This window comes from Porcisia hertigi, chromosome 23, assembly GCF_017918235.1.
Source record: "Porcisia hertigi strain C119 chromosome 23, whole genome shotgun sequence".
NCBI lineage: Eukaryota > Euglenozoa > Kinetoplastea > Trypanosomatida > Trypanosomatidae > Porcisia > Porcisia hertigi.
The window spans coordinates 600,907-621,046 of record NC_090582.1 but is presented as its reverse complement, the minus strand read 5'-3'; the positions used below and the strand labels follow the sequence as shown (position 1 = coordinate 621,046).

Here is a 20,140-nt window from a genome sequence, read left to right as displayed (position 1 = left end):
CTACGAGCTCTCGGACTTGATTCGCTCACGCGCAGCGTTCAAGCGCTCCGCCCGCGAAGATGTCTCCTCTGTCAGCCGCTGAAAACGAGAACCGCCACCGAAGTTGGTGGCCAACATACCACTAAACTCTCGCAGCGTCATCCTCTCAAACGCTGTCTTGTTGCTACCGTCTCGATCCTGTGGCACTTTCCCTGCTCCTTCAACCTCCTCGGGGAGGTGGACAGAGACGCGGCTCTCGCGAGCCTTATTATTCCGGAAGTCACGAACGCTGCGCTCGCGCTCGTCGTTGAACAGCCTCAGCATCTCTGCCTCCTCTCTCTCTTGGTACGCTGCTGAAAGCTCGGCCTGACGTAATTCGCCGCTGGTCGAGAACTGTTGGTCGTACCGGCCCCTCTTCTTGTCCAGTTCCATTGAAGTGGGGGTGTTGAAGTACCGGGTGCTGTAATCTGGCTTTGGCTCCGTGTTCTTGGGCTGCAGGAACGTCATCAAGAAGTACTCCGACGTCTTGACGCCGATGTTGACCACATCATCGCGCGTAACCAGCGTGCGGGAGTAAGCCACAAAAAGCACAATGGCGCAGGCACCGGTAATGGCAAAACCAAAAAACCACACAAGCGCCTGGTGCCGCTCACGCTGCTCGCTGGAGAGCTCGGCGTCCACCTCAGCCCTCGCGTTCTCCAGAAACTTGCGGTAGTACAGGCGACTCTTTTTCATGTACACGGAGGAGTCCAAGTACTCGAGGAGCACCTCTGTCGCGATAATCACCTCCTCCTGCTGTGCATTGGTGCGTAGCTTATATTCCTTCCGGAACTTCTCCTCCAGAATTATCTTAGTTAACTTTGGCAGCTCCTCCTCTTTAATACCAAGCACCTTCGCCGCGCTCTTGGCCTCCATCCACTTGCTAGCCTCATCCACATTGAGGTAGTCGTCGGGTGTATTGCTCTGCTTGCGCCGAAGCGGCCCCACGATCTTCTTCATTAGATAGTCGGCAAAGACAGGGTCATGGCCGACGCCAGCTTGCGGACCTGAGCTGATATCCTTGGAGCTATATCTAGAAGGCTTGTACGAGGACCCAAGGCGCATGATGGTCATGTCATGGATCGTAGTAGCGAAGGACTTGTGCCGCTGCGCTGTGTGAAGAGAAAAGGAAAAAATCGACGGGGCTGCCGGCACCATCGCCCGAGCCATCGTCAGTGGCAGGAGACGAGAGAAGGGGGGCGAGACGATCAAGGAGACAGAAGACCCCGCCATCCTGATGGTGTCGCGGCAGCTGCAGCTTCGCATGCTGCCGCGCCTCCCGTGCACGCGTGCGCGTGTCCTTTCCTTTGCCGTCGCCGTCTGCGGCGCGGGGATGCAAAAATGACTGCTACGAGCACCTCTGGGGAGGGGGAGGGGAGGGGAGGAGGGAGTCGTAGGACGGAGGTAAAGAGTCACGCGTATCCTGAGTGAAGTCTCCAACGGTAGCGACCGAGCTAAAGAGTACAAAAGCTCAAAAAGAAAAAAAAGAGTGAGAAAAAGAGCGCGTGGAGGTGTTGTGGGTTTGTGGGTGATGGAGGGGAACGTTGAAGCCGCCCACCCCACCCCACCCCGAGTGCGCAAATCGCGTACACACGTGCGTTGTTTTGTTGTCGAGGAGGAAAAAAAAAGTGCAAAGGCAGATTGACAGCGCTACAGACATACACGCAGAGGGCGTACTGCCACGAGGGCGCACTGGCGCTGCTTCCCATCCGTCGGACACAGGGCATCGAGGTTGTGGGCCACGAAACCGGTCCACCATACCCTCCATGTGTCTAGAAGAGAGAGTCGCAGAAAAAAGATGGACAGCAAGTGAAGCAAGCGAGCTTGTCACAAGGCTATGCGCAGCCGCACTCGTCGCCCTAATTGTATTTCCTGCTCTCTCTCTCTCTGCGCAGGATGCTGGCAGCTGCCACAGTGGGCGAGAAGAGGACGAAGCAGAGAGAGATGCGTGTGTGCATTATGAATACATCCGTCCACACTCTGTCGCGGTACAGACTTACCTGGTTGTCCTTCCGTGTTAGCGGCACCCGAGCGCCTTAATCGATCATGATGGCGTCATCTCCAACTTAATACAAAAAATACAATAAGACAAACGATCGGAGAGCATAGCAAGACAGACGGCGCCAGCGTGTGGGCAAGACCCCCTCTACATAGAGCGGAGATGTGAAATACGAGTTAGCAGACCGGCAGGGGTTGGGATATCAGTTGAGGAGATGAAGGCTAGTTGGCACTAGAGGGAAGCACAAGGGGGTTCGTGCCACTGACTGCCCCTTCATTACCGCTCTCTCTTCCCCTATCCCCACCCCACCCCCTGCATGCCTGCCCGCCTAAGTGGGGTCCCCCTTGAGTGTGTCCTTCTGGAACCCAAAAAAAGACTTGACAGAGCTCAAGAAGCTCTTGTAAGCTGAGTTTTCGTTGTCGTCGTCCTGCACCACCTGTTCCTCTGTAATGGCCGTCGCCTGATCATCCAGCAGCTTGATCATGTACGTGTCCTCAAGTCGGTAACCAAGTTTTTCGTAGTAGCGACGCACTCCAACACCTGCAATCACAGCGATGCGATGGAATCCGCGCTCCTTGGATATGCGCTCGGCCTCCCGCATGAGCTGCGTCCCCACGCCAACGTGCTGTGTCGCGTTGCCGGTGTTGTGCTGGCTGACTGCGATAAGCCTGCCGTATGTGTGCAACTCGCGAATCAGAGAACAGCCCCGAAGCACCGGCAGGATGTTGTCCTCTTCCCTTGCGGCGTTGTCACGCAGTCTCAGGCGAAGGTGCCCGTAAAGCTGCGTGCGATCGCTGTTCTCCACGGATAGATAGAGCTCCGTCCCCTCGCTGGCGCGGAACTCGTCGGTGAAGAGGTGTGTGTTGGCTCTGTCGATTGAACTTCCCTTACATTCACGCTCGCGGATATCTTTGCAACGGATGTTGCGTGCGCGCATCTCTGCCTCGATCACCTGACGCAGGTTGCACCGCTTCTCTCCGGCCATGATGTACGTTGTCGGGATATCTCGGATAATGCGGTTAAGTCGGATGCGGTACGGACAGTGCTCCATTATGTAGATCAGCAGTTTGACCATGTCGGCACCATCATTCAGCTCCGCATATGGCCTGTACTTGCCTTGCCTGTACCATTCGCTTATTTTAGTGAAGGGCACCGTGGCCGTGGGGTACACCTTCCATTGATCCACCTGGAACGACTCGTTTTCAGGTGAAAAAAGTGTCTGAAAGAGCTCCATGTCCTTCTCAAAGCTGCTCCCCGGCAGGTCAGGCATCCAGTGGGCGTCCACTTTGAACCCGGCGTCCAGCAACCGCCGAATCGCAACAACCGTCTTCGCTGTGGGGCAATCTCGGTTAATTATATTCAAAATGGTATCGTCCAGGTGCTGGATGCCGAGCTGGACGCGTGTTACGCCGAGGGAGCGAAAGCGGCGCAGCTCGCGCGCATTGATGTAGTCGGGCCGAGTTTCTACAGTGATTCCGATTATGCGGCATCGCGCGTCCTCGTTAAGCGTCAGCTCCTCCGCCAAACCACGCATCGGTCGCAGTGGCGCCGAGTCGTAGTACGTGTTTGCGGCGTAGAAAGATGCCGTCATGAACTCCTCAGCGTAGCGCTGGGGATAAAAAGAAAAAGTGCCACCAAGGATGATAAGCTCGATCTTGTCCACAACGTGTCCGTTGTTCTCCAGCGCGCTGGCACGGTCGTAGAACTGGCTAATGGGGTCCCAGCCGTTGCGGAAGCCACGCAGTACGCCAGGCTCCTTCAGTAAATAGCTGCGGGCGATGCCGGGCTGGTTAGGGCAGTAGTGGCAGTCTTTGGGGCAGCTAAACTCGCCAGGGCCCATGAACACAGTCACAACGAGCACCCCGCTGTGCGACTTGCCTTTTTTTCGAATGAGAAGCTCTTCAACAACGGCGTTCTCAGCGATGGAGCCCTCACGGACGAGCTGCCTGTACGCGGCCGTCAGCTCTGATTTGCGCGCCGTATCTTTGAAGCCGTGCAAGCGCGAAGCTTTCACCCGCAGATGCTCGAGCTGAGCCGCCGAGTTTGCCCCGGCTACCTTCTTTACTAGTGTGCGCACCGACTGCAGAAGAGCCTCGCGGCGTGCCTCAGGGAGATCATTGAAGTCCTCGTGGCCACCAACGAGGTCCTCCACATCCTTTGCCTCCTCCGGCACTTCGTAGTCTCCGAGAAGCGAGTGGAAGGACGGCGGCATGCAGCGGCCCTCGAAGCGGGCCTCCTTAGCGCTGGTGTGCAGGGTCGAAGCGCTGCTCATCTCTTTGAGAGGCGACGTCACTGATACCGTGACATGGCCCTCATTCCCCGGCGACTCAGCGTCGCGCGATGTGTCACAGAGAGGGAGTGGAGGTGCAGGAAAAGAACCAAGAGAAGGAGGAGACACCTCGTCCCGCATGCGCTTTCGGGCTGCCTCGTCGCTGCTGATGGGATTGGACATCTGAGACCCTATATGTCGTCAAACGCAGATAAAGCAGTGGAGAGAGAAAGAGAGGGGCAATGTATCTGCGGGAAGACAACGACCCCCTCCCATGCACACGCACGGTGCTCCTGAGGAGATTTGGAAACAGGGAGAGGAGGGAGGGAGGGGAGGGGAGGGGGGTGAGTCAAGGCACCACAGCGTTAAAAAAAAATGATCGGAACAAGGGAGCGATAGGGGGGTGAACGAAAAGAATGAGCCGCGGCAGGGCTGAAGACGGCTTTGTTGTTGATGTGTGGGGAGTACCAGTGCGACCCTGTAAACCGAGCACACACACACACTTGGCTCGTGGTGGAAGCGTAATGGAGTGCCGGCCAGATCCTCTTCGTCAGTGCACACAGAAGAAATGAAATGCCAGACAGACAAACAGAAAGAGAGAAAAGGGTGAGAAGGGGGGGGGCAAATATATTTATACGCGCACACACACACATATATATATACATATATGAGTGAAAATGTGCGAGTGAAGGAAACGGTGAGACCGTAGACGACACGGGCCAACTTGAAGCGTGCTGCACCCGCGTACGCCTCCTCTCAACACACATACACACAGCGCACGCTGATCAGTGTGTTTGATCTTGCAGCAACAGGACCCGCCTCACCGCCTTGCTAGGTCTCCAAGCACTCCTCACGGGCGTATAATGGGTGTGTGTGTGTGTGTGTGTGTGGTCTATTTTATGTATTTTATGCATTTTATTCCCTACGGTGCGCGCTCGCACCCTGTGATGGTGGAAGCGGCCACCTGCGTGTGATGGCCATGGCGCTTGAGCAAGAGTCTGACTACCGCAACAGCCGTGCTGCATCCACTGCACCCTCAAGCGTGTTGCGGTCAATGCGTGTCCCCCGCTTCGTCCACAGCGGTGCAGCAAACTCGTACTGATCCTCCAGCAGCCTCGGCTCTGGGTCAACGAGGTCGCGCGTCTTGCGTTTTACAACGAGCTTCGTCATGTAGTGCTGCATGCGCCCCGGCGGCTCGCTAGAGACGATGCGGCGGAAGAGCTCCCGGTCTCCGGCAATCAGGGCAGCCTTGGCACAACCCATCCGTACCGGCGCGGACGCCGTTGGCAGCAGCGCCAGGATGGTGTCCAGCACCTTCGGATCCCCCAGGTGGCTCAAGTACTGGATGTGCATTCCTAGCCGCTCCTGTGTCGTGTACTCTGGGTTGGGAATCTCGCGTGTGCCGGGGTACAGTCTCGCCGGCTCGGGAAGGTGCGCCGCCGCCTCCAGCTCTGCCACGCGCTGCCGCATGCCTCGCACCCCTAGTAAGTCCTGGACACGCTGCGCCCACTGCATGACGTAGTAGACACTGAGGATAGCGTCCACCGGCATGTCGGAGGCGAACTCGGTGTTGAAGAATTTGTTAAACCGGGGCGCCAAACGGCCACCACCGCAGAGATTTCGATTGTCTGGCCAAGACACGCGCGCGAAGACGGGAATCTTCATCTTCGGGACCACCTGGGAGTCCTTCCACATGAAATGAAAAGCCTCTGGATCCTGTGGTGGGAGCTTCACCTCCGCTGACAGGTGCACGGATATCTGGATCAGGGCCTTGGAAAAGATGCAGCGGAACAAGGACGGTGCTACGCCGGCGCCCTCTATCGTCGGTGTCATGCGCTCCGCCTGCAGGTCCGTCACGGTGCGGAGATGAGAGATGGCGAAGACGAAAGGGCAGAGGTCGAAGTGCTCGAGCAGACGCTCTGGGTCATCGTACTCTCCAAGAAAGAACTCCTGCTGGTTTGGATACTCGCACAGCGGGGCATCGAGGTACGGGGTGTTGCGTGCCTCGTACGCTGAAAAGCGCAGCACATCGCCCTCGTTTGTGGTGGGCAGCTGTTGGAGCGCCATGACCCGCTTTGCTGTCTCGTAGCGGTGTGCGAACGCCGCGTGGTGCTCTTCACGGTGTACAAACGCCTGAGTCGCAAAACTGGAAAGAACACCGCGGATGGCGGCCACGGAGGGCTTCATGGGCAGCCACATCGCAGGAGGAAAAAATGGGGAGAGCTGCAGGAAGACAACTGGTGTGGGGCAAGACGGGTCAACCAGCAGTCGGGCGGGCTGTGTGCCCATTGAGGTCGGTATTTGCCACCGCTCCGGGAAGCAGTACGTGTTGCAGAAGTGCACGTACTCCTTGTGGGGCTGACCAAGGCACAACTTCACCTGCTGCTCCGCCGTGTACGTTGCAGTGGGCGGAAAGGTGTACGGCCCCACGTTGTAGTCCTTCACGTCGAGTAAGTCGAAGGGCAGCCAGATGTACGGGTCGACCTCCACTACGCTATCAGCGCGCTGAGCAGGGGTGGCGGAAGAGGGGATGTCGTCTGCCGGAAACGGCGGCGGTGGCGTCGTTGATGTCGACAACGCGGCCCCGGGGCGGCCCCCCGCACTATTCGCCGCCTCAGATGCCGCTTGGTCGGCCAGCGGATCGCTCTCCTGTGCGACTGTGTCGAGGTTGTCGGCGATTCGCTTGTCGGCTGCTCTGCTGTCCGTGCGGAAGTACAAATCTCTGCAAAGCTGTACGAACCACTCCGGCGGCTCGGCGGTGGCATCGCTCAAGCCCCCCTCTGCCGTTGTCGCTGGCGCACCCCAAAAGTGTGACCAGAGTCGCCCCTGAGCGTGGGCGGCCTGTAGCGGATACGCGGGTAGAGATGAGGTGCCGTCGGCGACGGACTCGTCATCCAGCCCTGTGTGTAACGCAGTATTGCCTCCCGCCGGTCGCATCGGGGACGTCGCATTTGGCAAGCTCGGGTCGTACACGTCACACCGCTCGACAACGTCCATTGTCTCATAGATGCGCGTCGTGTCCTCGAGCGACACGGTCTTCTCCGGCTCCAAGAGCGCCGATAGGAACGACACCGAGTCGCGCGAAACCATGTCGCTGGAGCTCGCGGCGGTGGTGGCGGCTGGGGTCTGGCAACGTCGCACCGGTTCCTGCAGCGCAGCGGTGCGGGTTGGAATTCGGCTACTTGTGCTCATGCGGCGTAGCCCAGCGACGGATAGCGAGGCTACAGCACGGCTTGAAAGACGCAACGCAGAGGAGGACACCAACGACGACTTCGAAAAGGAGCTGCAAGTGATAGATGTACCGGATCTTGAATGGCGGCGCGCGACACGCCACCCGTTGCACGTACGCGACCGGTGCATTTCGATGGCTCTCCTCAGTTTGGTAATGCAGACTAGATAGCCCCCCGCCTGCGTGCACCCCCTTCCGCGTGCGGTCGAGTGAAGATGGGTGAGTGGATGATGCACTAGTGGGCGGCATAGCGACAGTGTGTTGTGCATAGTTAAGCGACGTTGAGCCACGCCGTATAGAGAGAGGAGAGGAAAGGGGGGACGCAGAAGAAAAATGCTGGGGGGAGGGGGAGGGGGGTTAGACATGCGTGCGCACCTTGTGCGGGTGCATGCGTGGCTGCTCAGCAGAGCGGATTGCGGTGACGGGATGAAGTCTGCGTGCACCAATCAGAGGCATCTGTACTGCTGAATACGGCCGAAGAATGGCCAAACCATGCGTCGTTGGGACATTCTGGGTCCAAAGACGCGTAGCGGAACAGAGAATTGAGCAGATGGGGTTCAACATATATATGCGTGTGTGGCAGGCGCAAGTGTCCCACACACACACACACACACACACACACACACATCATCATCCCCTCTCTCTGCACACAATACTGATTTGACCCTTTACGTAAGACGCAAAAGCAGGGACATTGCCATAAAATCAGGTGCGGGCTCATGCCTGAGCTCACACGAGTCAGTGCAAGTGAGCACTGACAACCGCATATCCTCCGGCTTTATAAAACTCTGCTGAGAAACGTCTGCAGGACTTGCCACTGCGTCCACTGTGCCGTCACCCACTTCTTCTGAAATCCAACGGCGCAGTCTACGGAAACACAGCCGTGCGGCACACCCTCGGCGGACAGCTCCACCGCCGCCAGCACATGGCGTGGTATGCTTCCATCAACGCCAGTCCAAGTGCTCCTTGGAAATTCAGGGGGCCGCATCAGCGTAGACGACATGCAGAAGGCATCCATGTCCTCCATATCCGCAATGGCCCGCTTGTACGCCGCCGCCGCGGCATCGCCGGCACTGCCGCCGCTGCTGATACAACGCCCACATAACCTCTGCAGTGCATTCATCTGGCGGCTGAAAGAGCTGCACTGCTGCTGTACGCGGAGGTGTAATAACAGAGGGTCGCTCCAGCATCGTGTGCAAATAGGTGGGAGGAGGAAGGGGTGGGGACGGTGCGCTGTGGATGCTGTGGCGGCACACGAAGTAACCGAAGAAGAGGGAGACGACACCCCTCCCGCTTCTGTGTCACATCCGACAATTCCGACTTGCATGAGTGCGGCCCTATGTCGGGAAATGTCCTCCAGGCGGACAGCCTCTTCTTCGCACACAACACAAAGCGTGCGCGGGTAGAAACTGTCGATGGTGGCAGTGCGCCACCGCTGGCGTCGCCCAAAGCGGGAGGCAACCTGACCACGGCAAGGAAAGCTGTCGGGCGGCGGCGAGGTTGTCTCGGTCACTGTTGACGGCGGGCGATCGCTACGCTGCGTCACAAACTGCTCTACATCGACCACCTCGTGTATCGACACGCGAGTGAGATCGTCCACATCCGTTGGCTGTACCGCCTCGTCGCTCTGGCCATCGCCGTCGCTGATTTCCTCTGGTGCAATTGCCCTTGTCGCCCCCGCGGAGGCGTCGCCGCGGGAGAACGCAGACAACAAACCCGATGTACTCTGTTGAAGGAGAAGTTCCTCCATCAGCGCCGTGAGTTTTCTCAGCCGCATCTGCCGGCTTCGCGGACTGAGGAGGATGTTCGCAGTATCAACAGAGAAAGAAAGAAGGACAGCACCTACTGCGTCAACTGGCACCGCGTCCTGTTGCCGCGGCGGCGGCGGCGGCGGCGGCGGCTTCCGCTCCTGCTGCTGCTGGTGTTGCAGCTGTGCCGCCATGAAGGTAGGCAAGCTTAGCAGCGCCGCGTGTGCGGCGCGTCGTCGAGGCATTGTTTGATACCACTGAGAAAAGCTGATGCCGATGAGGTAGAACATGCGATCCAGCGTGCTGTTGATGTGGCGCACAATGTAGTAGGTCGCGTCCAAGCTGTGGGTGGTGTCGTGCGCGTAGAGGAGGCGCTCCGGGTAGAGCACCTGGTCCGAGAGTTTTTTGAGGGAGGTGGTGGACCGCACCACGACGTACGGCAGTCTCTCTCCCCAGTACGGGGTCTGCATAACGTCCTTCTCCATCTGCTGAAGGGCCAAGCGGGCGCCTAGTGGCAGGTGCGCGTCGCCCGAGTCCTGATACCGGCCCAACTTCACCCCACGGCGGAAGATGCACTGAATCGGGTTTACTGTCCCAGCCTGCAGTCGCTCCACTGCTGTGTAGTACGATCGTCTCAGCGCCGCCACATCAGCGCCGTCAAAAAGCTGCCGCAGGAGTTGACATGCGAGCTGCGCTGTGGCGGGGCACTGGTCTCGCCGCACCACCTCAATCCCTTTTGCCAGGAAAATCGGGGTTGTTTGCGTCGGCGCGCGCCACATGTACCCAGCGTACCGCTTCTTCGTGAGCAGCAAACATGGCAGTAGCACTTTCTCAAACTGCAGCCGTATCGGCGCCGGGTTCGATTGTGTAACAGCATCGGCCATCTCCTGACCAATGCGAAAGGCCTCCGCCTTGGTCCGGCCGGCGAGCCGCACAAACAAACTATCTGTGTCGCCATAGACCACATCAGCTCGCCATGTCGGGGTGCCGTGGATGAGAGCGACGGCGCGCTCCAGCGTCTGCCGACCCAGCGACACGATCGCTTCGGCCAGGTCGACGCAGGGCATGCGGCCCGTGTACGACGCTGCCGTATACCCGTATGTCACATTTGCGAGCATCTTCAAAGCTAACTGCTGCTCCTCGAGGCGCTGCGCCATTGCTACGTCCTCTGAGGGTGCGGCAATGTGCTTCAGCGCCGCTTGCACCTCGAACCGCGCATCCAACACGGCCCGCATCATCTGCGGCAGCAAGCCGGCTCGTGTGCTGGGTGAGACAAACATAGCGCCGTTGGGGGTAAAAACGACGCCGTCGTGCTGGGCGCCGTCGTCTGGCAAAAGTTCCATCAGGGCGGCGTCGCTTTGCTTGAACCGCGACAGCACCCCGAGCCGCCCACGCGAATGTGGCTGCACCATCCCAAGACATGTGGAGTAGCAAAGGTTGTAGGCAATAATGATGCTCGGGTAGAGACTCCGAAAGTCCAGCACGACAACGGGGTCATGGCGGTACAGATCCACTTTGGGCTGCATCACCAACGGGATACACTCGATGCGGGGCTGGCGATGGACTTGGCTGAGCGAGGGCGACAGCATGGCGTAGCCGAGAGGCTCAGCAAGGCGAAGAAGTGTAGCCTCTACGCGGAACTGACTGCCTCGGGTGAGGACCTCGTTGGTGAGGATGCCGTACATCTGCGAGAACTCCAACAGCTTCGTGAACCAGCGCAACTTGCACGCGATTCGGTGCGGTGCAGCAACGCGTGAGGCAAGGTAGCGCAGCGCCGTGTGCCGCTCGCCCCCGCTGAGCACGTCGGGGCACGGCGGCTGGAGAAACAGCTCGGCGAGATAACTGTCTGCGAAGTACGGCAACGGTTGCCCTAGCAGCTCAACGTGCACCATGGAAAGGGAGTAGCTCGGCATCTTGATGTCCTTTCGAAGGTCTTTGCCGAGGCTCCTGCAGATGCGTCCCACCACATGGACGTTGGCTCCAAACCGTTTAGAGTACTGGGCCGCTGCCAACGGCGCCTGCGGCTCCCTATTCCATCGCGAGCCTCGGTGCGCCCAGCGGATGTCGCCCTCCCGTCCGTCTTCAGAAGCCTGTCCATCCAAGGCACCGCGACAGCGACGGCGCACATCACCGTTGGAGGAGACACTATTTCCACTGCCACTATTCCCATCGTCGTTGTCGTCGTCTTGATCAGAATCGATGATCAGGGCGGCAGAGGGCGCAGGAGAAACCGCGCTGGACGGTGCCGAGGGGCGAACGGCCATGGTAGCGACACCCTGTAAGCCCACTGGAGCAGGTACAGTCTCGTTGCCGTCGTTGCCAGCTGTGAAAAAAGCGGTCGCACGGGAGGCAGGTGGCGGCGAGCGAGACCTTTTCCTGGGGAGCCCGCCGGCCCTTGCGTTTCCGCGGAGGGCCTCTGCCGACCCCTCCTTCGTTCTGGAGGAGGAAGGGTAGCCGGCTGCCCCACCCTTGCCACCAGCATCCTCACTCGACGCGGATGCAGCGCTTCGAGAATACGGCACACCACTTGCATGGGGCCGATGAAAGCTGTGATGCTGCAGTACACGGGACAAGTCCAAGGCCAGGTCGCGCTGAAAGACCGCCCGATAGCGCAGCGTCAAGTACCCCAGCCCGTACTTGAAGCCATCCCAAGAGATTAGTATGTCGGGGTCGTATGCGAGGATCTCATCTCGCACGCGCGCCAGGAGAGCCGCCTCGTCTGGAACGGTAACCACCTGCACCGCCTCGGTGAGTCCAACAAGGGGCGGCGCATCCCTAACAGCGAGCTGGGGGGAGCCCAAAGCACAGGACGCAGTGGAGGCGTGCGGCGCCGTAGAAGCAGTTGAGCGATGCTTTGGGGCGGCCACGCAGAACAAGCGAATAGCGATGCCGCTGCTAGTAGCGGTAGTAGCCTGTCCCAGCCCCACCGCGAGCACCTCGCTCGTCGATGCAAGCACTTCCCCGGGACGGCGATGCAGAAGAACCTCGATGTAGAGCACGCGCAAGGTACACTGCAAGTAGTGTTGCGGATGCTCTGTGGCGGGGGGGGAGAGGCTGTATATGTGGCCGGCAGACTTGCGACTCTTGATGCTCTCTTGAGGGGGATTCTCGGCGCCACGGCCTGTGGACGTAGCGCACGCGGCAGTCGAGACAGCGCTTGCCACATGCGACACCCCAGCGACGCTAACAGGGGCGACAGAGAAAGGCGTCACCCTCTCATATTGAGGAAGCACCAGGGCATCATCTTTGCGAGCTACCCCCGGTGGGGCGGTCCACGGCCACGCAACAGCCGACACGTGCACCCGCAAGCCGCCGCCGCCGCATCCGCCCCCTCCTGAGCGAAGCGCACCATCGCGCCCAGTTGCGGAGACTAAAAAACTGCGCGCCATGCCATCTACCATACAGCCCAGCTGACCCCGAAGCTGCAGCAGCACCGAGTGTACGTCCATCTCACCAAGGTTTCTCCCCGCTTTGAGAAGCTCGAGGAAGCCGCGCTGCGAAGCCGTCACCTCGCGAACGGCATTCACTGATAGCGACGAGGACGGTGAGGCCGTAAGAGAGGAGACAGTAAGCGACGTCAGCGGCCCGGCAGACCTACTGTGTTCGCCACACGAAACTACCGACCCCACCACCACCACATCCGCCTCTCGCCCCCATGGACTCACTGCGGTGTCCACGCTGAGCGAAACATCGGCCGCTGATCCATCTCCCACCGTTGCGCTCACCGACTGGTCCTCATCCCCATCCCCGTCCATAACACCAGTCGCGTCGGAAAAGCCACGTTTCCGAGGAACGCTCGCCACCTCGCTTGGACCAGCCGTCGTGACGTCTATTGTGGTGCTGCCGTTGCCATCAGTTGACCAGCTGGGGCCACGCCGGCGCCGTCGCGCTTGTTCCTGCGATATGAGCGTGTCGGTTCCGGGATGACCAAACGCCTTCACACTGCGAGAAACGCGAATAGGGCCGACAGAAAAGTAGCCTGGCGACGTCCGCGCCAACACGACTCGCCAGAGGCCCTTGACAACGGAAAGCGCAAAAGAGTTGGCGGCATCGTGTGGCCTGTGCGTGGCATCTGAAGATGTGAGACGTGCACCACCAGTGACCCCGGAGGTGCCCCGGGGTGGCGACCAGCGTAACATCGATCCAAGGCCCTGTGAACCTGAATGCGTGACGTAGGGCGTCGTTACGTCCTCTCGCCGCTGAGTGAGACCTCTGCTCTCACTTGTGGTGGTGCCGGAGGAAGGAGATTTGCTGGGAAACAGAAGCCTGTCCTCGCCCCCGTCATCACTTGACTCTTTCCCTGGTGCCGCGTCAGACGTCTCCGGTGACGCTGAGGGGAGAAACAAGGGCACCGACGCAGAATTGAGTGACGCGGCCGCTGTCCTTGAATGCACAGGCGAGTTCCCTAAAGGCGGCAGAGGCTGCGGCTGAGTAAAGAGCACGCGAGACGACGAAGCGCGTGCGCGTGAGGGACGGCCCGCTGGGGCTGTCGAAGCAGTCTGCTTGCCGCACCTCAGTCTTTGCTCAGAACAGAACGAGATGGGTTGGGAATCGGGCTCAGAGCTGCCATCCATTGCGGGCACAGACACACGTGGAGCGAAAACATCTGGGGAGATGCCAGTCAGCACCCGAGCTTCAACATCATACGCGTAACGGCAGAGAATTCGCAGCGTAGGAAGGGGGCTGCAGCTCGAGTGTCCGGCGTGTAGCCAATGCAGCTCATCGGGTGGCCTTGCAACGCTGTAATACGCCGCCACATCCGTGAAGCAGTGGGCCCTCCAAACCTGCACCTCATGAACCGCATCGTCTGAACCACAACGCCACCCTGACGGCGGCGCGACCTTGCTCACCTCGGGCTCTGCCTTCTGTGCGGCAACACCTATCCCTCCTGTATGCAGTGCAGGCGCCCTAGAAGGGGCGGCTTTCCCTGTAGAACGCCATTGTGTAGTTGAAGACGACGCAGTCGCGTACGCGATAGCCGCCCGTGCGCCTACCTCTAGAGCCGAGATGGTAACGCGATCGCAAACGTTGCCGAGTAAGAGTTCCCCAAGATGCACGTTGAGGACGCCAGCTGCCGAGTGGCCATGGCAAGCTTTTGTCGGGGACACCGTGTGGGAGACCTTTTCGAGAGACGGTAGTTGTGCTCGCAGCCACGACCCACGGCGCACCAACACATGCTCCTCTACAGCCAAGTGCGTCTCACTCAAGCGCAGCAGCCACTGCAGCTGTGCCGCTTCTGACGTCAACGCTGCGATCCGGGCCACAGCCAACACCTCACCGAGGTGCCCAGACGCGACACTGCGAACACTCACAAAGGCCATACAGTCTCCCTCCGCGAAACCATGGGCCGCGAAAGGAGGGAGACGGAGAGCGGACACCACCGCGACCGGCGATGCAGTCGAAGAACTGCTAGCGCAACGACGCCGGGCTTCGGGGGTACACTCGACCTCAGCCACCGCCAGCTCATCCAATGCCGCGTCGCTGTCGGTGCTCCCTAGAGGCAGGAGTGAGCCATCCTCTTGAGAAGCAGCGACCGATGGTACGATTGCCTCCGAGTCGGCGCTACTTAGAGCGTCGGACGGTGGCCCACTCCCCTGTGCATTACTCCCTCTACGAGAACCCGAGAGAGACGGCCGCATCGGGCGTTGCGAGGGTTCGTTGCTCACGATGGCTGCAGCATCAAATGGAGCGGTGCACGGTTTCTCCCGAGTCCTCTCACACGCCTGGGGCACGGAGGAATGAAGGGAGGATGGCTCACTGTCTTTGTGGAGGCTAGGCGAGCTTCTTCTACGATTCGGAGAGGCCTCACCACTCGACAAGGCTGCAGTGACGGAAAGCAAAGAGGACGACGACGACGACGACGACGACGACGTAGACCTAGACCTAGACGACCACGAGAACCAGGAAGAAGACGATCCTCGACGCGTCAGGGTCGCTGCCGCCGGCGCGGCCAAAGTCACGCCAGGGTTACCTACCAAATCGCCAATCGCTTCCTCGCCCACCTGGACGTCCCCAGAGTGTGTCTTGTTCGCCTCCTGGCTGCCCACTAAGCTGCATTGTGGTGCTGTCGTCTCAGCTGCCGCTACGAAGAGCGCGGGTCGATTTCCCTGAGATGGCAACGAAGGAGTACTTGTGCGCGCCAGAGCCGCCAACAAATCTTGCGTTGGTGCAGCCACGGCACCAGCGCGGACTGTGGGAGATAACGTATCGAAAAACGTCAGAAAAGAGGATGAAGAAGGGCTCAGCTGGATCGCGGTGTTTTCTCGTGCAGTCGCTGATGGTGGACGTTGTGGATCCGCCTGCCCCTGAGATGCAGAGAGCTGCAGACTTTCTGAAGTACAGCCAACGTACAGGGGATCATATCTAGTGACCGGTGGTCCCGGGTCGGTGACGCGGGCGAAGAAGGGAGGGATGACAACGCGATCGTCTGTGTGCGCACGAATAGTCCTCACGTCTGTGCCCCTGTGCCGGTGTCCATGTCCACTCGACATGCCGGTGCTGCTGCCAGGCTTACAGTACTCGGCAACAAGTTGCTGGCGAATGGCGCGCTGCTCTTGCAACGGCGATGCGCTGCCGAAAAGAAAGGGAGTAGATGCGACTGGCGACGCAGCAGTCGCTGCAGCCCCGGTCTCAATGAGACCTTTCGAGGGGGACGCTTCGCCACCGTCTCCTGTCTCGCAAACTAAAAAAGAGGGAGCAAGAAGGGATTCAGCGACTGCCGGATTGGCCTTCGCCCGCTCCGACAAGTATGCCAGCATACGATGCCGTAGCCACCGCACTGTTGGATCGCCGCGCTGGATCTGCATCACGCAGCCGTAGCGCCTCTGCTGCTGCTGTCGCTGCTCTCTCTCTCTCCATTCAGAGACGGATTCGGCTTCTTCGGCGGATGTCGGGAGTAAACACGGCTCTCGCGGAACGGCCACCGCTATACGCGCACGCTCACTCAGATGGCACTCCATCGAAATAGTGTCGGCCAGACGCAGGGCGTCGGCCACACCATGCACCTTGAAATAGTCCCGTATGACGCGGCGCGTGTGGCTCAGATTGTCGCCGGCCTCCACGACTTTTCGTGATCCCTTTATCAGCGCTGCGGCGCCCCTGGCCCCTCCCTTCTCGATTTTGGAAGCGTGGTCGAGAAGATCGTCCCCAGCGACGTCCAGCTCTACCTCAGCCGTGGTAAAGCGACCCAGCTCATCAGGTCTCCACCACCGATTAAAGGGCAGCTGAGAATGTTGCGCTGACCTGGCAGCCGACTTCTTGCGCTCCTCCTCCTCCTCCTCCTCCTCCTCAACATTCAGAGATCGTCTTGCGACAGCACTGCCCCCCCCAATGCAACCATGAAAGCACGCTGGCGCTTCACCCGCCGACCCGAGCAACGCCGGGAAAACACTTGTGCCCTCCGAGAGCTCGAAAACGGTCGGCAGTCGCACATGACACTGTCTAGTTGGCAGGAGAAACGGTGCCACGCCATTCACGCGCCACCGCACCATGAACTGCGTGTGATATGGATAATGCGCATTGTACAGCTGCCACTGCCGTCCACCCAACTCCGTGGAGTTTTGCAGTATATCCACCACCTTAGGCAGCAAGTCGGGGTCGATGAGTTCCACCTCGTAAAAGATATGCGCGCGGGGATGGTAGCCGTAGACGTTGATGCGGCGGACAAGACGAACGTTGTGTACCAGTTGTTGGCTCGGCACAACTGTGCCCTGTCGCGCGAGAACACGCAGCGACACAGTCTCGAGCTGCGCCGCCAGCTGATCCGCAGAAACGTTTCGGTCGTACTGTGGGAGCAGCAGCGATGGGTACACACCGTGCACATGAAGGCAGGCGCGGCGTTGCGTATAGCGGCCACTCCAAGCAGTTGAGCTGCGGATGGTCTTGTCGGTGAAAATCTGCGGGTGCCCATCGCCGCCGATGGCGCCCTGATCCGCGTGAGACGTGCGAGAGAACAGTAATGGTGAAGAGGAGGGAGCAACGTGCTGCGCGGTGACCTCGGCGGTGTTAGCCGTGCGGTGGCGCCCCTCATGACCCAAAGCATGCACGACCCTTTTGGGGGAAGGAAAAGCAAGATTGCGCTGCACACCATCTGGGGTGCCGCTGAGTCGGCTGAGGAGTGGGGCAACACCGCCAGGACACGGAGTAGTACCCCTGCTGGCTTCATGAGGAAGAGCATCCGAAGTAGGCGCAACTCTTCTATCCGTCTCGCAGCCAGACCGACGCTCCGGGAGGCACCCATTCATCTGGCAGGACTCAATCGACGCTATCAGCGCTGAGGTGCCGAGTGCTGCGGAAGCGAGATCCGAAGGGATGGAGACGTATCCGAAGAGATGAAGTACTGGACAGCGCGCCGGTACCCGGTGAAATATTGGCGACAGCGCCGCATCACCCAACTCCACCCGCGGTCTCTCCAGTGAATGCTCGATGGAGATTACCTGCATGTACATCACGCCTGCTTTTCAAAACGAAATGACGATGGCCAGGGGTCTCCGCTGCGAAAGTGGTGCATGTGAAGCACGCATGCCTAGCCCAAGAGGCCGTAGGAGAAAAGATGTGCAGCACCTCGACACAGAGAGCGGGTGTGTGTGTGTGTGGAGGGGAAGGGGGGGGTGAGAGGGGGGTTATGGAGGGAAGAGAGAGGAGAGGGTGAGGCCGAGGATTCCAAGGCCCCGTTGATGACCACTGTATGATGGAAAAATGCAAGCCACAAACAAAAATAGACGTGATGCAGTGTAGATAAGAGAGTAAGAGAGAGACGGAGCATGAGCAGCACGCCGTCATCCCCCTCCCCTCCTGTGGCATCGAAAGACTGTTGTGCCGCGCACGGTCTATGTTGACCACGGCCTCTCTCTCACATATATATGCGTGTGTTTGTAGGAGGCGGGGGGAGGTAGTTGCAGAGTGCAGCGTTACGCGCGACATGAGAGGTTGCGAAGCCGCCGCCGACCCCGAGAGAGAAAAAGCACGACGCATACATACACACACACACACACAAGCCGACACATGTCAACGGAAGCCACACAGGCACCTCTCTTCTCACGTAAATGGTAGAGAGGGCAGAAGGGGGAAGAGAAAAGAACGGGGGGAGGGGAGGGGAGGGGGAGGGGGGAGGAGTGAGTGGGTGAGTGAGTGGGAGTCGACTTCAATGCGTCGCCCAGGAACTCGTACCTCTCTTACCCACGTGGTGCACATCACAGTTCTAACAAAAGTTGCCTCTCTCCCTCACAGTTTCAACGCCTTTGCGGGGATGTGCGTCTCAACCTCGACTGTGTCCGCCTGCGTAAACAGCCCCAGCCACAGTTTGTATGGCGGCACGTGGAACTCACTCATGCGCACCGGGCAGCGCACCACTAGCTCCGCTCCCTCCACTTGCTTGCTGCACTCCACCGCACGACTCTCCCCGCGCAGCCTCAGCGTACCCTTCACCGCGTCACTCGTGTTGGACTCAACGTCGTAGGTGATGAGAGGATACCGAGGAGCGTCTAGTACATAGCTCCGAGTCCGACGCATCACCCGCTCCATCTCGCCAAAACTCAACGGCACCCGTTCAAACCGAGAAGGCATGTATACCTCGCATTGAGGAAGAAGCGAGTCCGCATCCACTTCCACACGCTGGAGCGCACGTTCGCGTTGGTTCACGAGAAACGAAAAGCGCTGCACTTTGAGACGGAGCGGGCGACCAATGAAGCGGCCAAAGAACCCAGCCGGCTCAACGTACACATACATGTCCACGTCCTTTAGCTCACTGCTGCTGGACATACTCCTCTCCCCCCAGCCACGCATCTGTGCCGATATCAAAGGGGAAGGAGGGGAAGGAGGGGAAGGAGGGGAAGGAGGGGAAGGAGGGGAAGGAGGGGAAGGAGGGGAAGGAGGGGCTACGGGGAGCGACGATCGATAAACGGTTCACAAAGTGTGATTTCTCCTTGCACGCTACTAATTTCACGCGGCTTCCGCGTTAGTGTGCTCCCCATTCACACAGACACACGAAGGCGGAGCTGCACAAGGATAAAACTGTGCAAAACAATGGATCAGGTCTGTGTGTATGTGTGGGTGTATGTGGGTGTATGTGGGTGGGTGTGTGGGTGGGTGTATGTGTGTGTGTGTGTGTGTGTGTGCGTGGGAGGGGGAGGAAGGGGAGAGAGATTTAACAGAAGGAGAGAATACAGGATGCAACCGAGATATTTCGAAGAGAAAATAGAAGCCCAGGTGGATGGATACCCAAACAAGAAGAGAGGGCGGGGGGGCATGTCATGTCAAGACTGGTTGTTTCCACAGTGTACAAGGCAAGTACCCCTTTCCTGAAGAGACTACACATGAGCCCCCCCCCCCCCCCACCAAGCCGTCTCGATGGCGAACAAGTTCCCTTACGGATTGAACTGTGGTTCCCCTACCACCCTTCCACCCCCGGAGTTTTTACACTCAGTCGGCGTGCAACCGAGCAGGTTGAGCTTAACTTTGAAGACGATCTTCATTCAATCGAAAAGATAGCGTGGATGTATGATAGAAATAGCAAGGCCTCCGTGAGGGAGGGGGCGGGGGAACGTGGGCGAGACGTGCGCACCCAACACACACACACACATTTGATGTACATGACGAAAGAAGAGACAATGTGCATCAGAACAAAGATAAACACATACACACACACACGCACATATACATTAATATATATATGTGTGTGTGTGTAAAGTGTAGCTGTACATCAAAAATATCAAATCCCAGCGGGGGATCCGTTCTCTGGTTGTTCTACGTTAGCAACCCCCCTCGTTCATTCTAACTCTCTGAGTTTTTGATATCGGCGCATCCCCTTCGATGAGGGAAGAGGGGAGAGGAAGGAAGGGAGGGGTGCGGGAAGCGCGCAAAGGGGAAGACACACTTCA

The 20,140-nt window shown here is 59.1% G+C and overlaps 5 protein-coding genes across 5 annotated transcripts; all 5 read right to left on the bottom strand.

Annotated features, from left to right (window-relative positions):
* On the bottom strand, nucleotides 1–1,284 carry JKF63_04917 (uncharacterized protein; the record flags this gene model as incomplete). The annotated part of the gene is made up of 1 exon (XM_067900888.1): nucleotides 1–1,284. One exon carries the CDS (start codon nucleotides 1,282–1,284, stop codon nucleotides 1–3), a length of 1,284 nt encoding a protein of 427 aa, XP_067757088.1.
* A 1,061-nt stretch (nucleotides 1,285–2,345) lies between these two features.
* JKF63_04916 (uncharacterized protein) lies at nucleotides 2,346–4,469 on the bottom strand (the record flags this gene model as incomplete). The annotated part of the gene is made up of 1 exon (XM_067900887.1): nucleotides 2,346–4,469. The coding sequence occupies one exon, from the start codon at nucleotides 4,467–4,469 to the stop codon at nucleotides 2,346–2,348; it is 2,124 nt and encodes a 707-aa protein (XP_067757087.1).
* An 819-nt stretch (nucleotides 4,470–5,288) lies between these two features.
* JKF63_04915 (uncharacterized protein) lies at nucleotides 5,289–7,646 on the bottom strand (the record flags this gene model as incomplete). The annotated part of the gene is made up of 1 exon (XM_067900886.1): nucleotides 5,289–7,646. The coding sequence occupies one exon, from the start codon at nucleotides 7,644–7,646 to the stop codon at nucleotides 5,289–5,291; it is 2,358 nt and encodes a 785-aa protein (XP_067757086.1).
* Nucleotides 7,647–8,293: 647 nt separating this feature from the next.
* On the bottom strand, nucleotides 8,294–17,710 carry JKF63_04914 (uncharacterized protein; the record flags this gene model as incomplete). The annotated part of the gene is made up of 1 exon (XM_067900885.1): nucleotides 8,294–17,710. One exon carries the CDS (start codon nucleotides 17,708–17,710, stop codon nucleotides 8,294–8,296), a length of 9,417 nt encoding a protein of 3,138 aa, XP_067757085.1.
* A 775-nt stretch (nucleotides 17,711–18,485) lies between these two features.
* Nucleotides 18,486–19,046, bottom strand: JKF63_04913 (uncharacterized protein; the record flags this gene model as incomplete). Its single annotated transcript, XM_067900884.1, has 1 exon — nucleotides 18,486–19,046. The coding sequence occupies one exon, from the start codon at nucleotides 19,044–19,046 to the stop codon at nucleotides 18,486–18,488; it is 561 nt and encodes a 186-aa protein (XP_067757084.1).
* Between the last annotated feature and the right edge of the window lie 1,094 nt (nucleotides 19,047–20,140).